This window comes from Terrapene carolina, unplaced genomic scaffold, assembly GCF_002925995.2.
Source record: "Terrapene carolina triunguis isolate 2854851 unplaced genomic scaffold, T_m_triunguis-2.0 Scaffold51623, whole genome shotgun sequence".
NCBI classification, from domain to species: domain Eukaryota; kingdom Metazoa; phylum Chordata; order Testudines; family Emydidae; genus Terrapene; species Terrapene triunguis.
The window spans coordinates 1-19,816 of NW_020715974.1; the positions used below are offsets into that span (position 1 = coordinate 1).

A 19,816-nucleotide genomic window follows, 5' to 3' on the forward strand; every position below is an offset into this window, starting at 1 on the left:
GGAACTACTGTTGTGGCTCCTTGTGGCATGTAGCAGTTTAGATAGTTTAGTGTCCTTTTTCTTTTGTAGAGAGGCAACGTTTGTGTTGTAAATGGCTTGTCTAGTTTTTGTAAAGTCTATCCATGAGGAAGTTTGTGTGGAAGGTTGGTTTTTCATGAGAGTATCCAGTTTTGAGAGCTCAGTCTTAATCTTTCCCTGTTTGCTGTATAGGATGTTGATCAGATGGTTTCGCAGTTTCTTTGAGAGTGTGTGACACAGTCTCTCAGCATAGTCTGTGTGATATGTAGATTGTAATGGATTTTTTACCTTTAGTCCTCTAGGTATGATGTCCATCTGTTTGCATTTGGAAAGGAAGATTATGTCTGTCTCTATCTGTATAAGTTTTTTCATGAAGTTGATGGATTTCCACTCCATACGGCTAAATTCAGTGCCTTGCATAATGACAGGTTTCAGAGTACCAGCCATGTTAGTCTGTATCAGCAAAAAGAATGGGAGTACTTGTGGCACCTTAGAGACTAACAAATTTATTTGAGCATAAGCTTTCGTGGGCTACAGCCCACTTCATCGGATGCATAGAATGGAACACACAGAAAGAAGATATTTATACATACAGAGAACATGAAAAGGTGGAAGTACCCATACCAACTGTAAGAGGCTAATTAATTAAGAGACGCTATTATCAGCAGGGGAGAGAAACTTTTGAAGTGATAAAACTACAATACCCACCTGCTGAAGTGAAAAAACAAATTGACAGAGCCAGAAGAGTACCCAAAAGTCACCTACTACAGGACAGGCCCAACAAAGACAATAACAGAACGCCACTAGCTGTCACCTTCAGCCCCCAGATAAAACCTCTCCAGCACATCATCAAAGATCTACAACCTATCCTGAAAGATGATCCCTCCCTGAGCAATTAAAACTATTAATTAACTTCAAGGGCTTAAATTCAAAGAAAACACCTAATCTGAATTTTTTGAAGAAAAAGTAATGGCAATATAGACTTGGGATGTTTTGTGATTTAATGTTAGAGAGACTGAGAAGTAGAAATATTGTTATGAAATTTCAGAGTAGCAGCCGTGTTAGTCTGTATCCGCAAAAAGAACAGGAGTACTTGTGGCACCTTAGAGACTAACAAATTAGTTACTTGTGCCACAAGTACTCCTGTTCTTCTTGTTATGAAATTATTATTCAGCCTCTTTCTACCTGTGTTTGAATAAGTAAAGAGAGACAACTCCAAGCTAAACTAAAAAAAAATCAGAAATGTATGAAAATGCTTTTTTAACTGGAGGTGATACACTTTATGATATAAAATTCTGCTTTTTTATTTTATTATTTCTATTCTCTCCAAAATGTAGGACTTGATCTTGTACTTCTTACTCAGCCAAAACTTCTATTGACTTCAGTGGACCATTTACCCGATTAATGTTCGAAGGTTCAGGTTCTCCAAACACACAAATTATACATTGTCATGTACGTGATGCTACAGGTATTGCAGAGCAAACACACCCTTTTCCTTGTCTTGTTTTCAAGTCTTTGTACCAATGCACATATGTTCCTTAGGGTGAAATCTCTTATATCTGCTTGCTTCTTTGTTTTAGAACTTTTTCATGGGACGGGGGCATTTGATTAAATTCTGTTTCCAAAAGAATTAAGAAAAGAGAGCTGGCAGTGATTAAAAGGCCAAGTGGTTATTTATTGGTTAATTGAGTCAGTAAATCATTCATTTGTTTCTTTGTGTGCACTTGAGTAACTAACAATGTTTGTGTGTCTTTAGCTTCTATGTATAAAATTTTCAAAGGAATGTACTTAAGAGGCTAAATCCTATTTTCAAAAATGATCTAAAAGTCTCAGTGTGATAGAAAGTCAACGGCATTTAGGCTCCCAAGCACCTTTTTAAAATAGGACATATTTTTCTAAATTATTTTGTGTGCTTTTGAAAATTGTATGCTGGGTCTTCAATCATTTTTGAGATGTAGAGATGAGATTTAAAAAGCCATTTGCAGATTTAGACACATACACCTCTGCCCCGATATAACGCTGTCCTCAGGAGCCAAAAAATCTTACTGTGTTATAGGTGAAACCGCGTTATATTGAACTTGCTTTAATCCACCGGAGTGCGCAGACCCGCGCCCCCGGAATGCTGCTTTACCACGTTATATCTGCATTCGTGTTATATCGGGTCACGTTATATCGTGGTAGAGGTGTAGTTCCCATTAATTTTAAATTAATTTTTATAAAATTAAGATTTCTTTTGAAGTGTTGTTTCAACTCCATGAAATCTTCTCTTTCTTATTCCCTCGCTTTTCATATCCATCCTTCCACAGGACATACACTGAACATGGATCTTCTCAACCAAATTGTGGGGACAGAGTTCATTCTGCTGGCTTTTCCCGTCATCCCACAGCTGCGGATCTTCCTCTTTGTGGTCCTGCTGCTGATTTACCTTCTCACCCTAATGGGGAACGTGCTCATCATTTCCATCATACGGCTCCATCATCACCTACACACTGCCATGTATTTCTTCCTCAGCAACTTGTCCTTCCTGGACATCCTGTTCACCTCGGTCATTTCCCCTACAATGCCCATCAGCCTTTTTGCAGAAAGGAAAACCATCTCCATCACTGCTTGTCTGGGCCAAACCTTCTTCTCTATCTTCCTGGGCACGGTGCAGTTCATCCTGCTGGCAGTGATGTCCTTCAATTGATATGTCGCCATCTGCAACCCCTTACCCTACACAGTCATCATGAATGGCAGGGTGTGCTCCAGGCTTCTCCTTCGCTGTTGAATGGCAACTTCTTTATCCATACTTGGTCCAACCACTGTGTACACCAGGCAGGGCTGGCTCCAGGGTTTTGGCCGCCCCAAGCAGCCAAAAAAAAAAAAAAAAAAGCCGCGATCGTGATCTGCGGCGGCAATTCGGTGGGAGGTCCTTCGCTCCGAGCAGGAGTGAGGGACTGTCCGCCAAATTGCCGCCGAATAGCTGGACGTGCCGCCCCTCTCCGAAGTGGCCGCCCCAAGCACCTGCTTGGTAAGCTGGTGCCTGGAGCCGGCCCTGACACCAGGTTACCTTTCTGCAGCCAAGAACTAGACCATTTCTTTTGTGATATCACCCCTCTGCGAAAAGCTGCCTGTGTGGACACAAGCTACCTTGAAATGCTAGACTTTGTTCTCTCCTCCATTGTATTACTGAGCTCCTTAACGTTGACAGTAGTGTCCTACACCTACATCATAGCCACTCTCCTCAGGATCCCCTCGGTCCAAGGGTGCTAAAAGGCCTTTTCCACTTGTGTGTCTCACCTCACCGTAGTAACCATCACCTACGGGAGTTCCATTTTTGTGTATGTCCGGCCGCAGCACAGCCAATCCATGGCCTATGAAAAAGCAGCTTCTCTGCTCACTGTGGTGGTGATACCCCTGTTCAACCCCTTCATCTATAGCCTCGGGAACGATAGAGTTAAGGATGTCTTGAGAGATGCTGTAGTGAGGCTTATGGGTTATTCAAAGAAGGTCAGTTCTTGAAAATATTCATTTTAAAAAGAGTCAAAATAGTCTCTAAAGGCCAGGTAGGTCTGAATTACAACACCCTGGTTTCAAGCATGACCCAGACCCTTGCAGGCAAAGTTATAAAGGAATTTAGGGGCTAGATCAATAAGAGATTTAGGCACCTAAGTCCAATATTTAGGCCCCAAAGAGCTGCTCAAAACCTCTACTCAGCTGCCACCTAAACCTGGACTCACCTGAATTCCCTGGGTGCCTAAATTCCTGACACTGAAGTTCCCACGGTGTTTACGTTCTGTCCATGGGCAAGTGCAAAACTGCCTACATTCTGGTGTTGCTACGCTGCTCACTGCCAAAACCCCAGTGAGATTCTCAAACTCGTTGCCTTTGATAATTCCATTTTGTGCCTTCCTGCATCTTTAGGTTCCTAAATACCATTGAAAATCTGGACCTACGTCTCCTTGTGCCTCAGTTCCCCATCTGTACAAAGAGAAGAAGAGTTCATACTTACTTCATAGTGATGTCATGACAATAAATACATTACACATTGAGAAGTGCTGAGATTCTGTGGTAATGGGGGGTCAGATAAGTAACTTGGATAGATCCTCAGCTAGGGACCACCACATCACCTAGTCTGAAGTCCTGCATTTCTAGGCTTGGCAGAATTGGATTTTTTAAAAACTTTTTATAAATTTGATGGGTAATATCAATGTTCTTATTGTCATTTTTTAAAACTTTGATTTTTAAAATTTTCACAGTTGCAGGAAATGATAGTGTGTGGGGGGGTGTCAGAGAATAAGTTTTTAAGGATTGTTGACTTTGAGATTCAAAAATTTGAAACTTGTTAAGTGTTAAAGCACAAATTGTCCACATCACGTGTTAAAATGTACAAAGCAAATATCCTGAAATCAAACTGTGGTCTGAAGGAGCATTTTTCTTACTGTGCTTATCTGTAAATGTGGATTATTAGCTATGGAAATATTTTTTCATTTATATAGTGAAATTCCCATTCATTTACATTTACCCATAAAAGTCTAATCCCTCCAAATCTATGTATATTACAGTCCACCACAACCACCCAGCGCCCATGCACTAAACTGTGCCCAGAAAGATAGAAAAAGAGAAGGTTCATGGCTCTGAGGCCTGAGTGGAAATAGGTGAATCCTCCAGCCTGGTGTTACAGTCCTACCTCCCTGTGGAAATCTGAGCATTAGCCACTTTTGAAAATTAACCCCTTATTCACTCAGTGTCTCAGTTCCACATCTTAAACGTTGGGATAATGATACTTTCCTACCTCAACGAGACATGTTAGGACCAACTCCTGGGTTTGGAGCTCTGATACATTGTGATGCAGGCGATAGAAACAGTATTGCTAACACTTGTGCAGGTCCTGTGTTATCTCTGCTTCAGAATGTTTCATTTTGTTATTTTTGTGTTTGCAGTTGGTGTGTAAACATCTGGCATTGGGGTTCCTTTCTCTCCTGCCCTGTTGTAGAGCACATTGTGTATGTTGTCAGTACCTTTGTGCTGTAACAGTTGTATAAGTGCCTCTTGAAGAAAGCAGATGCGTCTCCTGCGAGGCAGGTAATTTCTCACGTGTGTGGCTAAGCCTGCTTCTCCAAAATGACTGGCCCACCCTGTTACAGGCACCTTTGCAAAATGTCACCTGTACTGGCCACTGATGGTGACAACTGGAGCTATAGATCTTCCAACATCTGACACAAGCCCACCCGACACCAAATTTGGACACCAGGGTGGAAGGGGGTTTCTGGGACAAGTGCAAGAGAGAACAAGGGGTGGAGATTTTGAAAGGCACAAATGATGGGATAGCGCAGGACTGAGGAGCAAAGTCAAAGCTCTTTGGGAGTGGGAGGTAGGTTTGGGAAGAGGTGGGATACTCACAGTTCACGTCTGTTCTGTAGGGTCTATGAACAATTCAGCAATAGCTTCACAAGTGGTGTGTGGTTTGACCACTGCTTTCCATAATGACCAGATTTGTCTCATGGTTACCTGGGAAATCAGTCTCCCTCCCGCTTCTCATCCTTAATAAATAACTGATTGTATCATGCTGATCAAAACTGTTTGTGTTACCGACTGCTTCTCCTGTCTGTGAGGAATGGAAGGGACCTCGATAGGTCATCTAGTCCAGTCCCCTGCACTGAAGCAGGACTACATATTATCTAGACCCTCCCCGACAGGTTTTTGTCTAATATATTATTAAAAACCTCCAGTGCTGGAGATTCCACAAGCTCCCTCGGTAACTTGCTCCAGTGCTTGACTACCCTGACAGTTAGGAAGATTTTCCTAATGTCTAATCTAAATCTCCCTTTTTAGAATTTAACCCCATTACTTCATTTCCTGTCCTCAGTGCTTAAAGAGAAGAATTTAGCTCCTTCCTCTTTATAACCTTTGACATACTGTAACAGACCCAGACCAGTGGGGTACAGGAGTCTGGTAGAGGACAAATACACTGGTTCCCTGAGTGACCAGAGCAGGGGCTGCACTAATTAAAATATAATCATGAAAATCATTATTGCTACCATTGTTATATAATTGCAACGAATCTTATACAAAATATAACTCATGGCCAGAAAGAGTTAAACAGCTTGCAGTCTAGCTAACCTAAATCCGACCTTTAAAGACATGTTAGAAAGGTATGTGAATGGTAAGTATGGCCATTCATGGTAGATAGAGTAGGACTTTGAAATGTAAATCTATATTGTTAGATGTTAGAAGCAATACTAATTGTGTGTGTCATAAATGCTAACCAGGTAAATAGACAGTTTCTGTATATCACTATAGATACTAATTCAGATATCAAAAGGAAATATTAATATTTAGATGAATCTTAGTTGTAATAATGTCATTGCCTATAGGTCTCTTTAAAGTTTGTGATAAACTGCTTGGTGGATAAATTTCCCTGTGTTGATTTGTGTAACTGATTACTGGGGGTGTTTAGAAAACAGAAGATTACATGAAAAGCCTATTGTTTACCCAGGGCTCTATAAAAGGCCTGTGGGTCCTGATCCTATTTATCTCAGATCTGCTTAAGGCTTCATGCAGGGGAAGCGTAAGCTACAAGATTGAGCTCTCCAGTCCTAAACTGGATTCACCCTGAATATGGACATTGGACTATAACAGGGATCGGCAAGCCTGGTAAGCACATGGCTCACCCTGGCGGGCCAGGCCGGTTTGTTTACCTTTCCTGTGGGCAGGTTTGGCCGATCACAGCTCCCACTGGCAGCGGTTCGCCGCTCCAGGCCAATGGGGGCTGCTGGAAGCGGCACGGGCGGAAGGATGTGCTGGCCGCCACTTTCCGCCGCCCCCATTGGCCTGGAGCAGTGAACCACGGCCAGTGGGAGCCGCGATCAGCCGAACCTGTGGACGCCAGGGTGCTTACCCTGGCAAGCCACGTTCCAAAGGTTGCCAATCCCTGGACTATAACCTATTGACTAATTCTGAAAGAACTCTTTGCAACTACAAAGCTCAACATCTCTACTATGTATCCTAACCTCAAGAATCGAACTCATGTCTGCATGTATTTGCTTCCTATAACCAATTTTAACTCTCATCTTTCTTTCTTCCTTTTCATAAATAAATCTTTAGATTTTAGATACTAAAGGATTGGGAACAGTGTTATTTTGGGGTAAGTTATATATTGACCTGGATATGTGGCTGGTCCTTTGGGATCAGAAGAACTTTTTATTTGATGAGGCTGGTTGTAAAGAACCACTCATCTCTGAATCCAGTGTTTTTGGTGATGATATAAGACTAGAATGCCTCAGGAAGCTGCTTTTCTGATTTCTTGTTAGCCAATATGGTGAGACAGAAGTTTAGTTTTGTTGCTGGTTTGGTATATCTTATGGAAGAAATCCCACCAGTATTTGGGGTGTATCTGCCTTATTTCTCGACAGCTTGTCCTGAATTTGGAATTCTTAGTCGTGACCCACTAAGGCACAGTTACACCATCCAATGACTTTGAGGATTTGTTACTACAGTCTAAGATATTCCAGGGTCCATTGGACCTCCCAACAGATGATCATTTGTAGAGAAATGGTTTCTGTTGGGGTTTCCTGTGGGAGGTCATCCCATGGGGCCATTCCTTGGGCTCTTCCCACTTTTACACAACCAAAGAATCGTTCATATTGTTGTTCTGGCCACACCTAATACCTTATGCACATGCATGAGAGTTTCAATCCTCTGTTCATTATTTGTACTTTCACACCCCATGATTACTGGGGTGCCCTCTTTTTCATAGGTTGTTTCTTAGCTCCACTTATTCTCATTAGCATCTACACACAACATGTACCCTGCTGTCAGGACATTTCATGATGATACAATCAGATATCTACTGATTTTGGATAATACGTTACTGTTTATGGCAATCTAGGGTCTGGTCTACACTACAAAGTTAGGTCGACTTTACAAATGTCTAAACCTACATTTCACCCCCACTGACATAGCTGCCCTGCTACACCATCTTAATAACTCCACCTCCATGAGCCATGTAGAATCAACGTCACTGGAGATAGGTTGGTGCAGTGTGAGTATAGACACTGTGTTGCTTACATAGACTGTTACTGGCTCCTACAATGCGCCACACTGACTGGCCAATCGATACAAGCCCTGCTGGGGGGGGATGTGCAACACTGACACGAAGAGCAAAGTGTAGACACGCACAAGCTATGTAATTACTGTGGTGGCTATGCTCCAACATAAGTTAGATCGACTTAATATTGTAGTGTAGATGTAGCCTGGTTTTGTGTGGTATCACTTATTGGCACATCTTTTACAGTAATCTTATGACCTAACTAGCATAGGGTTGTTCCGAGGTCACCCACTCATGTCAAGCATTTTTAAGCCTATGGCCTAGTCTGGCTAAGCTTAAATCTTACAGGCCTCACCCCATAGGCCTTTCATTCTGTATATACCTAATACACACTTATAAATACTTGTCAGTCTTTTACTCCTATAATCCTACAATTTAAATCGATGGAACATACATTGATTAGATATGAAAGAACAGACAAATTGACCATAAGACCAAATAACTCAATGATAAGTAAATAATAAAATACACTAATTGGCTACAACTGCCAAAACACAAACACACACACACATGCACACCAATCTGAGGGCTGAATTCCCACTGATCAGTCTGACAGTGTGACTGAGACTCAAATCCATTATCTCGGCAGTGTGACAAGTTAGAAGCTGCCTTTTTCTTTACAAGAAAACAAACTTCTGTATGTTGTTTGCATCAGTTTGCAAATACAATCCCCTCTGAGATTTCTTAGCTGGTTCTATTATCTCCCAGGGGTGTTGCCAGTCTCCCAGTGAAAGAACACTCCCCCAATATTATTCATAAAGGGAGTGAAGACCAGCCTTGAGAAGGAGAAATGTTTGTTTTCTTTTGTTGTAAGATTACAACATTCAAGTTTCAACTGCAGCAGAAAGGTAAATCTTTCAGATGTAAATCGTTAGGCTTAATGTAGCAAACCACAACATTTTATTTTATTTTGTCTTATATTTGTTTACATTCTTTAGGGTGGAAAAAATTCTCATAGGAAAACGAATATAATAGGAAAAATATTTTTTCTTATTATATGAAAGAAATTAATTACACTTATGTTATAACAGATCTTTGTTTGCTACATGCCTAATACCCTGTGAAGGAAATGATTAAAACATGAAAACTGCACAGTGTCAGTTCCTCAGAATTCTGGTTTGGTAGCTTATTTATCTTTGATTAATTTGGATGCCCCATTCCAACAAACCATGTAGGCAGCTTTGAAAAATGTCATCCTAAGTAGGAAAGTTTTTTTCTCCTTTTAGCTCATCCTCAAGTTCTCTGACTCTTTTCACATTTAAGTGACTTTGGAAGACACAATTTATGTCATTCTAACTCAGGGAATCTTGCTGATGTTAACTTCCTTTTGCCAAGTTGTTGCCTGCATTGGCTGAGATTTGCAAAGCCCCCGAGACAATACAGATATCCATTAAAATTCATAGTAGTTAGGCAAGAAGATTCCCTAGGTGAGCATGAAAACCCAACCTTTTCATGATATCTTCTGTGACAAGGGATCTTAAATTTTTACATGCTAGGTCTCGAGTCTCCATCCTGGGAACATCCTGGAATCCTCCTCCCGGCTAGTTGGGATGTAGTGAGAAACCCTTCCCATTTAGGAATATGGGAATGGCGAAGACAGGGGAGTCTTAGTCCAGGGATAGGAAAGGTCGCTCAATAGATAAGAGAGCATCTTATAATTTGGGAGATGTGGAATTCAGTGCCTTCCTCAGACACAAACTTCCTGTGTGATCTTGGGAAAGTCACTTTGTCTAAGCTGTGCCCGAGTTCCCATCTGTAAAATTCAGATAATACCTCACATGGGTGCTGTGAGAATCCACCAATATTAGTGAGGATCTGTGATACAAGAGTGATGAGGCCCATGTAATTCCTTTATAGCAGGGGTGGTCCATTTTTTTTTTGTCAAGGTCAAAGTTTCTTGGTCAAGGTATAGTCAAGGTTCACATGCCAGAGAAAATAATAACAAAATAACAATCATAATAATAAGTAAATAAAAAAATTGTGGGGTGCGTTCATAAGTACCTTGTGGTCTGTATTTGGCACACAGTCTGCCTATTGACTGTATAGTGTCTAGAAAAAAGGGTAACGTTTCTGTAAATAGTTGGTGACCTCTCTAGTTGTGCTCACTGTGTTCTAAGAAAGCAATGGGAGGAGCTGTACGTATATAGCCAGGCTTTGCTTCTTTGTGAATATCGAGCAAAGACAATTATTTGGGGACCAGCTCTTTCCCCAAGTTTAATTTGTTATATAAGCAGCAATAGACACATCAAACTAGTTAGCCTGGGAAACGATGTTCTCTGCCAATCTCAGAAATTCTCTATCTCCTTCATTAGCTTGTGAGCTTATCATATTCTTTTTGAGTGAACATCTTTTCTGTCTCATAGGCCTCCAGAACATTGTGGTTGAATCCATAAACCTGATAGATAAAGGTTCATGCTCTTATTTTGTATTGTTGCTCTTTTTACAGGGGAATCGGAAATGGAGGAAGCAAATGAAACCACGGTGGCTGAGTTTATTCTGCTGGGGTTTTCCGGAGTTGGTCACCAACTTCAGATGTTCCTCTTCTTTGTTCTTTCACTGACCTACTTGGTCACACTAACGGGTAATTCATTAATCATGTTCATAGTGTGGGTGGATCACCGACTCCACACCCCTATGTACTTTTTCATCAGCAATCTGTCCTTCTTGGAGATCTGGTTCACCTCGGTCACAAATCCAAAGATGCTGTTGAACTTTCTCTCATGCAACCAAACCATCTCATTCCTTGGCTGCATGGCCCAGTCCTACTTCTATTTCGCCCTGGGGTCTACAGAGTTCACCCTTCTCGTGGTCATGTCCTTTGACCGCTATGTTGCCATCTGCCACCCGTTGCGATATGCTGCCATCATGAAACAGAGACTCTGCATTCAACTAGTTTTTGTTTCTTGGGTGGGAGGTTTCCTGGTTATAAGTTTACGGATGGTCCTGGTGTGCAAGCTGAGATTTTGTGGGCCAAATGTGATCAACCATTTCTTTTGTGACAGCACCCCGCTTTTCCAACTCTCCTGCACCGATACCCAACTAATTAAGAGGGTGGATTCCATTTTGCTATCAGCCATAGTGTTGACTTCATTATGTTTAACCATGATCTCGTACGCTTGCATCTTCTACTCTATACTGAGAATCCCATCTTCCACGGGGAGGCAGAAAGCCTTTGCCACCTGCGCTTCCCATCTTATTGTTGTAACGCTGATCTACGGGAGCTGTATTTTTATGTACGCCAGACCCACCCAGGGCGACTCCTTGGATCACAACAAAGTCGTGTCAGTGCTGAACACTGTTGTGACCCCGCTCCTCAATCCCTTCATCTACAGCCTAAGAAACAAGAGTGTTAAGCTTGCACTGAGAGATGCCTTCAGTCGCAGCAAGGCGAAGTTGTTCCCAAAGTTACGATGTGCTTCTTGATGGAGGTAAGAACAACAAAAACACAGTGGAAGAGGAGACATCAGTGTTGCAACAGACTCTGCGAAATAGCCTCTTCTCCATCTGTATAGTTTTAAAATCAAAGTTCACTCAAATCTATTGTTCAGGGAATTAATCTGAATAGCACAATGGTTAGAGCGATGTTGTGGGAGGTGAGAGACTCAGGTTCCTTGTTTGGTCTGATTTGGAGACAGGATTTGAAGCTGTGTCTTTCATATTCCCTGCAGCCCCCTCCCGTTCTAGGCTTGTGGAGTTAAATCAGAACATAAGAGCTGCCACAGTGGGTCCAACCAATGGTCCATCTAGTCTAGTCTCCTGGCTCTAACCGTGGCCTGTAACAAAGCTTCTGGGGGAATGTACAGAACATGGCAATTTTGCAGTGATCCACACCTGGCTTCTGTCAGTCAGAGGTTTAGGATCACCCCAAGCATGGGGTTGCATCCCTGAGCATCTCGGCTAATATCCACTGATGGCCCTATCCTCCATGATCTTCTCTAGATCTTTTTTCCAACCCATTTGTACCTTTGTCTAGCCCAACATCCCATCGGCAAGAAGTTCCGCATGTGAATTGTGTGAAAAAGTACTTCCTCTTGTTGTATTAACCTGCTGCCTATTAATGTCTTTAGGTGTCCTCTGATATTTGTATCATGGGAATGCGGATATAACACTTCTCTATTGACTTTTTCCGCACCATTCATGACTTTATACAACCCTATCATATCCTCCTTGAATAATCTCTTTTCTAAACCAAAAAGCCCTCATCTTTTCACACTCTCCGATTACGGAAGTAGTTCCTTTCCCTGGACATCTTTGTTGGCCTCTTCTGAAACTTTTGCAGTTCCACTATAACCTTTTCAAAATGGGGCAACCAGAACTGATCACAGTATTTACGGTGTGGGCGTACCATGGATTTATATAGTGGCATTATGATTTTTTTTGTTTCATTATCGATCCCTTTCCTATTGGTTCCTAGCCTTCTGTCAACTATTTTTTTTAAATCCACTGCTGTGCACTGAGCTGACGTTTTCAGAGAAATATCTGTGGAGTCCTGAAGGTCTTTTTCTTTAGTGCTAACAGCTCAATAGCCTACAATCTGAAGTCAAATTAAAGACTTTCACCTGCTCTGTCAGTAGACACAGAATATTAGTTACAGAGTAGAGGTTTCTCAGGTGCAGAATGGAATGGACAGAGAGATGTTTGGACCGTGTAACCTGCGGGTTAGGCACTACCCTAAAATGGGAGACACCTGATTAAAATGCTGGCTCCAAGTAAGGCAGTGCACAGATTTTAACCGTGTCCTCACATGTTCTAACACTGTACCCTACACACTGGGCTCTAGGGTGGAAGAGAATGCTCTCTACAACTGCCCAGAAATGCTAGCCTGGACCAGGTCATCTGTTTCACAAACAATTTCAAGAGTCTTGGTTTCATTCTGATGCAGCATGAAAACAATTTTTGAAGCCCTGAAATGGAATTGTTTTCTAGCCAGCATCTTGCTTTCTTCCCCTACCCTGATACCAGATTGCATACGTGTTTCAGACACTTTTTTTTTTACTGTGGTTTTCTATTTCATCTGCAGTTATAAGTACTTGGAGAAAAAATATTTTCCTCTTTACTGTTTGAAACATAGACCAAAAATAATTAATCCAAATAGAGAAGGTGCTGAAATAAAGAGACACAAAGTTGTTGACTTTGTTTTTAATATTGAGAAGCAGATATCAGCCCTCACCCCCTGAGAATGTTTTTGTTGATGACCCTTGCTGAAATCATTCTCTCTGGTCAGGGAAAGAGTCCTCTTTGGCCCATCCCCTTCTACTATCACACTGGGCCATTGGGGTCAGCTGTGACTCACCGGAAATTGTGCCTTATTCTGAGTCACAAACCCAGCTGCTTAAAGCACGTGGCCCCATAGGTATGAGCTCGGACATCGGGGTTCATGCTGACTGCTAAAGAGAGGACCGTTACTGAGCCCCCACACATGCAGCAAAGCGCCCCCTAACACACGGCTTAGAGATTAGAGATCGATCTTTTCAAATACAGCTGGGGTTGGGGGTTGGATTTTCAAATGCATTTTGTCAGACAACTATAAGTGCCTTATTTAAAACAATGAACTTTGCCACCTCTGTTTCCCATCTTGCTCTTGTAACACTGGCCTGTGGAAGGTGTATTTTTATGTATGTCAGGCCCACAGGAAACTTATCCCTGGATCTCAACAAAGGGATGGCTCTGCTCAACACCATAGTGTATGCTTTCCTCAACTCCTTTATCTACAGCCTCCAAAACAAGGGTGTTAATCCCACCTTGAGAGATGCTTTCAGTCAGAGCAGGACACAATTATTCCCCAAGTTCTGTTGTACTTCTTGATGGAGATAAAAAAAATGGAAAAGAAGAAATCAGTCTTGCAGCATGTATATATATTCTGTGCAATAGCCTCTTCTTCATCTGTATATTTTTACAATAAAAAGTCAGTTGGTCAAGTCTATTGTTCGGGGATTGAATTCAAATTCTTTATTTTGTACTTTTGAAAAGCTCTGGATTAGGAAACACTGAATAGCAATGTGCCCTGATGCTCAGAACAGACACAACACTGGTATAAAATGGGACTTATTCTCCTAAATCACTCAAGTGCTTTTGCAAAATTGACAGTAGGCCTTCAGTAGTGTTTGATATTTGAAAGGTGAGAGTTACAGCTCTTAAATCACTGGGCCACAGAGCACCTGCCCTTTTTGCTCCCCCCTGTTGGCAATAGGGTCCAGCAGTACTGGTCCTTAAAGCCGGCCTTGTACGGGCTGGTACCGGCGGCCACTTCTTATCATTACGCTGTACTGGCCCGTACCAGCCCACTTTCATCTCTGCCTCCATGAGGAATGTGCTCATCATTTCCATCCCATGGACTGATTGTCACCTCCATACTCCCAAGTATTTCTTCCTCAGCAAATTGTTGTTCTTGGATATCCTGTTCCTTGATCGTTTCTCCTAAAATGTTGGTCATCCTTCTTTCAGAGAGGAAGACCATCTCCGTCACTGCTTGTCTGGCACAAACCTTCTTCTTTATCTTCCTGGGCACAGTGAAGTTCATCCAACTGTCCATGATTTCCTACAATCTAGACGTGGCCATCTGCAACCCCTTGTCCGACACAGTCATTATGAATGGCAGGGGGTGATACATGCTTGTCCTTTCCTGATGGATAGAACCTTCTCTGTCCATGCCTGGTTCTTAACGTTGACCATAGTGTCTTACACCTACATCATAGCCTCTATCCTCAGGATAGCCCCCGTTGAAGGGCACAAAAAGGCCTTTTCCACTTGTGTGTCTCACATCACTGGTGTAACCATCGCAGCATACGGGAGTTCCATTTTTGTGTATGTCCGGCCACAGCACAGCCAATCCTTGGCTTATGATAAAGCAGCATCTCTGCTCACCCACAGAGGTGACATCCCTATTTACGCCTTCATCTATAGCCTTGGGAATGTTAGAGTTAAGGAGGTCTTGAGAGATACTGTAGCTAGACTTATGGGTTACTCAAAGAAGGTCCATTCTGGAAATATGACTTTTTAAAAGGGGAGAAAATGGTAAATAAAAGGCCAGGAGGGCCCACCTTACATTTCCAAGAGTGACTGAGGCCCTTAGAGGCAGAGTTTCAAAGGAATTTAGGGGCTAGATGCATAAGGAGATTTAGTCTCCTAAGGGCCACTTTATACCCTACTGAGATGCTCACAACCTCTACTCAACTGTCACTTAAACCTGGACTCATCTAAATTCCCCAGGTGCCTATGTTTGTGACACCAAAGTCCCCATGGTGCTTAAATTTCCGTCGGTGGGCATGTCTGAAAGCACCTATGTGCTGGTGTCACCAAGTGGGTCTCTGCCCTAGCTCATGACTAAGTCCCAGTGAGATTCTCGAAGCAGATGTTTTCTCTCTGATCATGCATGTGGGGCCTTATCTGGTAGCCATTCTCAAAGGCACAGAACAAATAGCTGGGGGAAAACAGATTGGGAATCTTCGGTTAGGAAGTGTGTGCCCCATAATTCCCAATACCTCAGTGTTTAGGGCTATTCACATCCCTTCTCCAAATTAGGCAGCATGGCAATTTGAAAGCAGGTCTTTTATATTCCAAATGTGTGCCCTAACCACTGGGCTTTTGGCTAGTGTAGAGTAGGATCTATTGATTTGTGTAATTTTTTCATGAGAAAGACCTGATCTGCCTTAGTTGCTTAACTCCAGGAGAGGGTTCATGGCTATGAGTCCTGAGTGGAAATAGGTTCATCCTTCTAGTCCAATCCCCTGCACTGATGCAGCACTATGTATTATCTAGACTATCCCTGACAGGTGTTTGTCCAACTTGTTCTTAAAAACTTCCAATGATGGAGATTCCACAAACTCCCTAGGTAAATAGTTCCAGTGCTTAACTAGCCTGACAGTTAGGAAGTATTTTGTAATATCTAATCTAAAATTCTCTTGCTAATAATTGACCCCATTACTTCTTGTCCGGTTCTCACTGATAGAGGAGAGCAATTTATCACGTTCTTCTTCATAACCTTTTACGTACTTGAAGACTGTTGTCACATCTTCTCTCTCCAGACTAAACATACCCAGTTTTTTAAACTCTTTCCTTGCAGGTCAGGTTTTCTAGACCTTTAATCATCTTTGCTGCTCTTCTCTAGACTTTCTCCAGTTTGTCCATATCTTTTCTGAAATGTGTCGCCCAGCGCTGGAGACAGCACTCTAGTGGAGACTTTTTCAGTGCTAAGTAGAGTTTGTCTCTTGTCTTATACTTAGTTTGAAAGTTCTTTGGGAAGGTACCATCCTCTTGTTGGGCTTTTGTAGAGTACCTAATCCAGTGTTCACTTGATTTATGATTGGGGTCGCTAGGCACTACCAAATATAAGTTCTTCTTCTTATCATTTGTTTATTAACATTGAAAACCAAAGTGTTGCTTATATATTCATTCTGCCAAGCGGTAGTGGGTGTAATTGGCTTAACATTGTAGCACTCACAGAGCAAGGATAGTCCAGTAGTTAGGGTAAAAACTTGAGAGTCCCAGCTTTACATCTTTCTCCTGCGTGAGTTTGGGCAAGTCCCTCTGGGCCAGATTTTTAAAGATATTTAGGATCCTAAATATGGAGATCAGAACCTGGTGAGATTTTCAAAACTGGAAAGATTCCGAGCTCTTTAGGAAGGGACAACCCGATCATCTAGCCTGGCCTCCTGTGTATCACAGGCCATGACATTAAAGAAGGAAGGAAGGGAGGGCTATCACAGGACAGTTGAATGCAGCATGTGAGGTAGGTGTAGAGTGAGGGTTCAAGAGATTAAGGCACCAAATTCCCACGGACTCTTAGGATCAAGTTTTCAAAGGTAGTTAGGTACCTAAAGATGCAGCTAGATACCTAGTCGATTTACACAAAGCACTGCAGCAGGGCAGGTGCCCATTACAAGCAAGTGGGAACAGCTCACCTGTTGAGAGGGCTGGGCAGCACCTAGGCAGCAAGAAAAGGTCAGATAGATAGAAGGACAGCAGATGACTGCTGCCAGGGATGGGCAGGCCCCAAGCCACAGATCCAGGGTCACAGGGCTAAAGAGTGCTGAAGGAAGCGTAGCCACTGATGGGGTGACCCACGGATGTCTCCAGGAACAATGAGAGGGCCAGGGGGAATGAGGGATACTCCTCTGGCAAAGATTGGCTGAGCCTTACTCAGCGGGCGGGGCTATCAAGCAGGCCAGGGCTTTATAAAGCAAGGAGCAAGTGACCAGGGAGCTTTGCGACCAGGGGCTGCTAACCGGGAGTTTTGCAAGGGAGTGTGGAAGGGGAATGGGAAGGGGGCAAGGTTCACTTGCCGTTTTTTAAAACCTGGAAACTAAACTATATTCGAAACTTCTTGATTTAAACAAAGCCCTTTAATTAACTTAAGTAGCTGTAGGAGACAATGCAGGCAGAAGCCCAGCAGCAGAGTGAGGGCTACCCAGTTTATTGCACTGAGTGCAGCATGTATGATTACCTGCTCTGTGGGCGGGTGGCATATGTGTGCATTCGGTGCAAGGAGCTGCTGGCCCTCAGAGACCGTGCACGGGCTTTGGAGGCCAGGGTGGCAGAACTGGAGGAGCTAAGGGAGGCAGAGATGAGGCTTTCCGGGACACTGCAGATTTGTCCCACCTCTGGTCAGACAGCCCCTGCGCTGTTGAGGAGGATTAAAGGCTCAGTGAAGGAGAGTAGTCAACGGGAGCAGAGGGAAACCTTCCCATAGTTGGGAAGGTGTAGGGTGGTGTTAGCGTATCCTCTCGCACTGAGGTTACCTTTCCGGGGGAGGGAACTCCAGTCACTAGGAAAAGGCAGGTGTTAGTAATGGGAGATTCGATCATTAGAAACATAGATAGTTGGGTTTGTGATGACCGGGAGAACCGCATGGTGACTTGCCTGCCTGGTGCGAAGGTTGCGGATCTCTTGAGGCATCTAGATCAGTGGTTCTCAAACTGGGGACACCGCTTGTGTAGGGAAAGCCCCTGGTGGGCCAGGCCGGTTTGTTTACCTGCCCCCTCCGCAGGTTCAGCCGATCGCGGCTCCCACTGGCCGCGGTTCGCTGCTCCAGGCCAATGGGGGCTGCGGGAAGTGGCGGCCAGAAAATCCCTTGTCTCACGCCACTTAGATAGACTTATGTGTAGTGCTGGGGAGGAGCCAGTGGATGTGGTACATGTAGGTACCAATGATGTAGGGAAGGGTAGGAGAGACGTCCTGGAGGCCAAATTTAGGCTGCTAGGGAAGAGACTGAAATCCAGGACCTCTATGGTGGCATTCTCAGAAATGCTCCCAGTTCCACACACAGGGCCAGGTACACAGGCAGAGCAGACAATAGAGGGCAGACAATTTATGAATTTACCCTGTATAAGTTTATACAGAGTAAAACGGATTCATTTGGGTTTGAATCCCACTGGGAGCTGGGTGTCTGGGTGCTAGAGACAGGGGCACTTTCTGAGTCATTTTCAGTGAAGTCTGCAGATTTGGGGCGTGGGTTAGACCCTGGGTCTGTGTTGCAGCATGTCTGGCTCAACAAGACAGGGTTCTGAAGGCCCAAACTGAACCTGAACCCATCACACCGGGGATGAGGGGTTTGGGGTGCAGGAGGGGACTCAGGGCTGTGGCAGTGTGTTGGGGGGGGGGTGCAGGGTGTGGACTTTGGGAGGGATTTTGGCAGGGGTGAAAGTAAAATAGAGCTCTTACTGGTAAGGGGCCCACTCTGCCCCCCCCCCCACCCCAGAAGGGGTGGGGCCTCAGGTGGAAGGGGCGGGGTCAGGGTGAAAGTGAGTTACATTTCTTACTGGTACAGTCCAGAGGCAAGCAACCCACCCCTCCTACATACTTCACACCTCCCATTGCATGACTTCGATATAGAAAATAAAGCTACTACTACCAGTACTGTCTGTAATAAAACGTTACTATTGGAATAAGCCTGAAAAAGTGAAAACTCACTGTCACATTTTTCTCCTTGTCCTCCCTCCTCCTCAGTAGCGTAGCTAGCGGGGGAGCAGGGGGAGCGCCTGCTCCCTGAGCCCAGATTTCCCCAAGTGGCACCTTTTCCAGCGCCGCTTCGTCTTTCGGCGGCCCTGAGCATGAGCCGCTCTGTCTTTTGGCGGCATTTCGGCACATGCGCAGGGCCGCCGAAATGCCGCCTTTTTTCTCCACCACTCCTCCTCGGCAGCAACCCTGGCTACACCACTGGACCCGACCCTCTGATCAAGTGGCAGTGTCGGGATTAGCACCTGTTGGACAGCAGGCAATTCTCCAGCGCGCTCCTCACCCATGTCAGTGAATGATTTGGGGAACGTCAGGCTCATTTGAAATGAGCGAAAGGAGCAGAAAGCGCTCGGAAGCAGCAGCCCAGCTCCTAGTAAGACTGAACTACGGAGCGTGCCCAGGAAAGCCAAGGGCTGTCTCAGGAGATAACTGTCCCCTTTTGAGGGCTCTTGCTCAGCCTCCGACCGCGGCTGCACAACCCCGTAGCCTTCCTTCAAGAGACCCAGGCATGACACTGGGGCAGCAAAGCACACGGGGATTTAAGCCTCTTGAAATGTCCCTCTCTAGTCTGTATTTCCCCTCCGCACATATCACAGGCACACGAGATACTCAGGCGCTCTAGTGGCCCATGGGGGTTTCAGCTCCTTTGTCTCAATAAGAAATTCAGGCAGATACACCCGGCTCAAGCAGATTCAGATGCAGTCCTTGCCCAATGCTGCACCAGTACCGCACCCAGTCAAACAAAACAACAACAAC

General features: G+C 43.9%; 1 protein-coding gene and 2 pseudogenes across 1 annotated transcript; all 3 read left to right on the forward strand.

The window, feature by feature from the left end:
• Nucleotides 1-2,338: 2,338 nt before the first annotated feature.
• LOC113405924 lies at nucleotides 2,339-3,519 on the forward strand (annotated as a pseudogene).
• Nucleotides 3,520-10,564: 7,045 nt separating this feature from the next.
• Nucleotides 10,565-11,530, forward strand: LOC113405922 (olfactory receptor 49-like). Its single transcript, XM_026647254.1, has one exon. The coding sequence runs from the start codon at nucleotides 10,565-10,567 to the stop codon at nucleotides 11,528-11,530; it is 966 nt and encodes a 321-aa protein (XP_026503039.1).
• A 2,878-nt stretch (nucleotides 11,531-14,408) lies between these two features.
• Nucleotides 14,409-15,406, forward strand: LOC113405923 (annotated as a pseudogene).
• The last annotated feature ends 4,410 nt before the right edge of the window (nucleotides 15,407-19,816 follow it).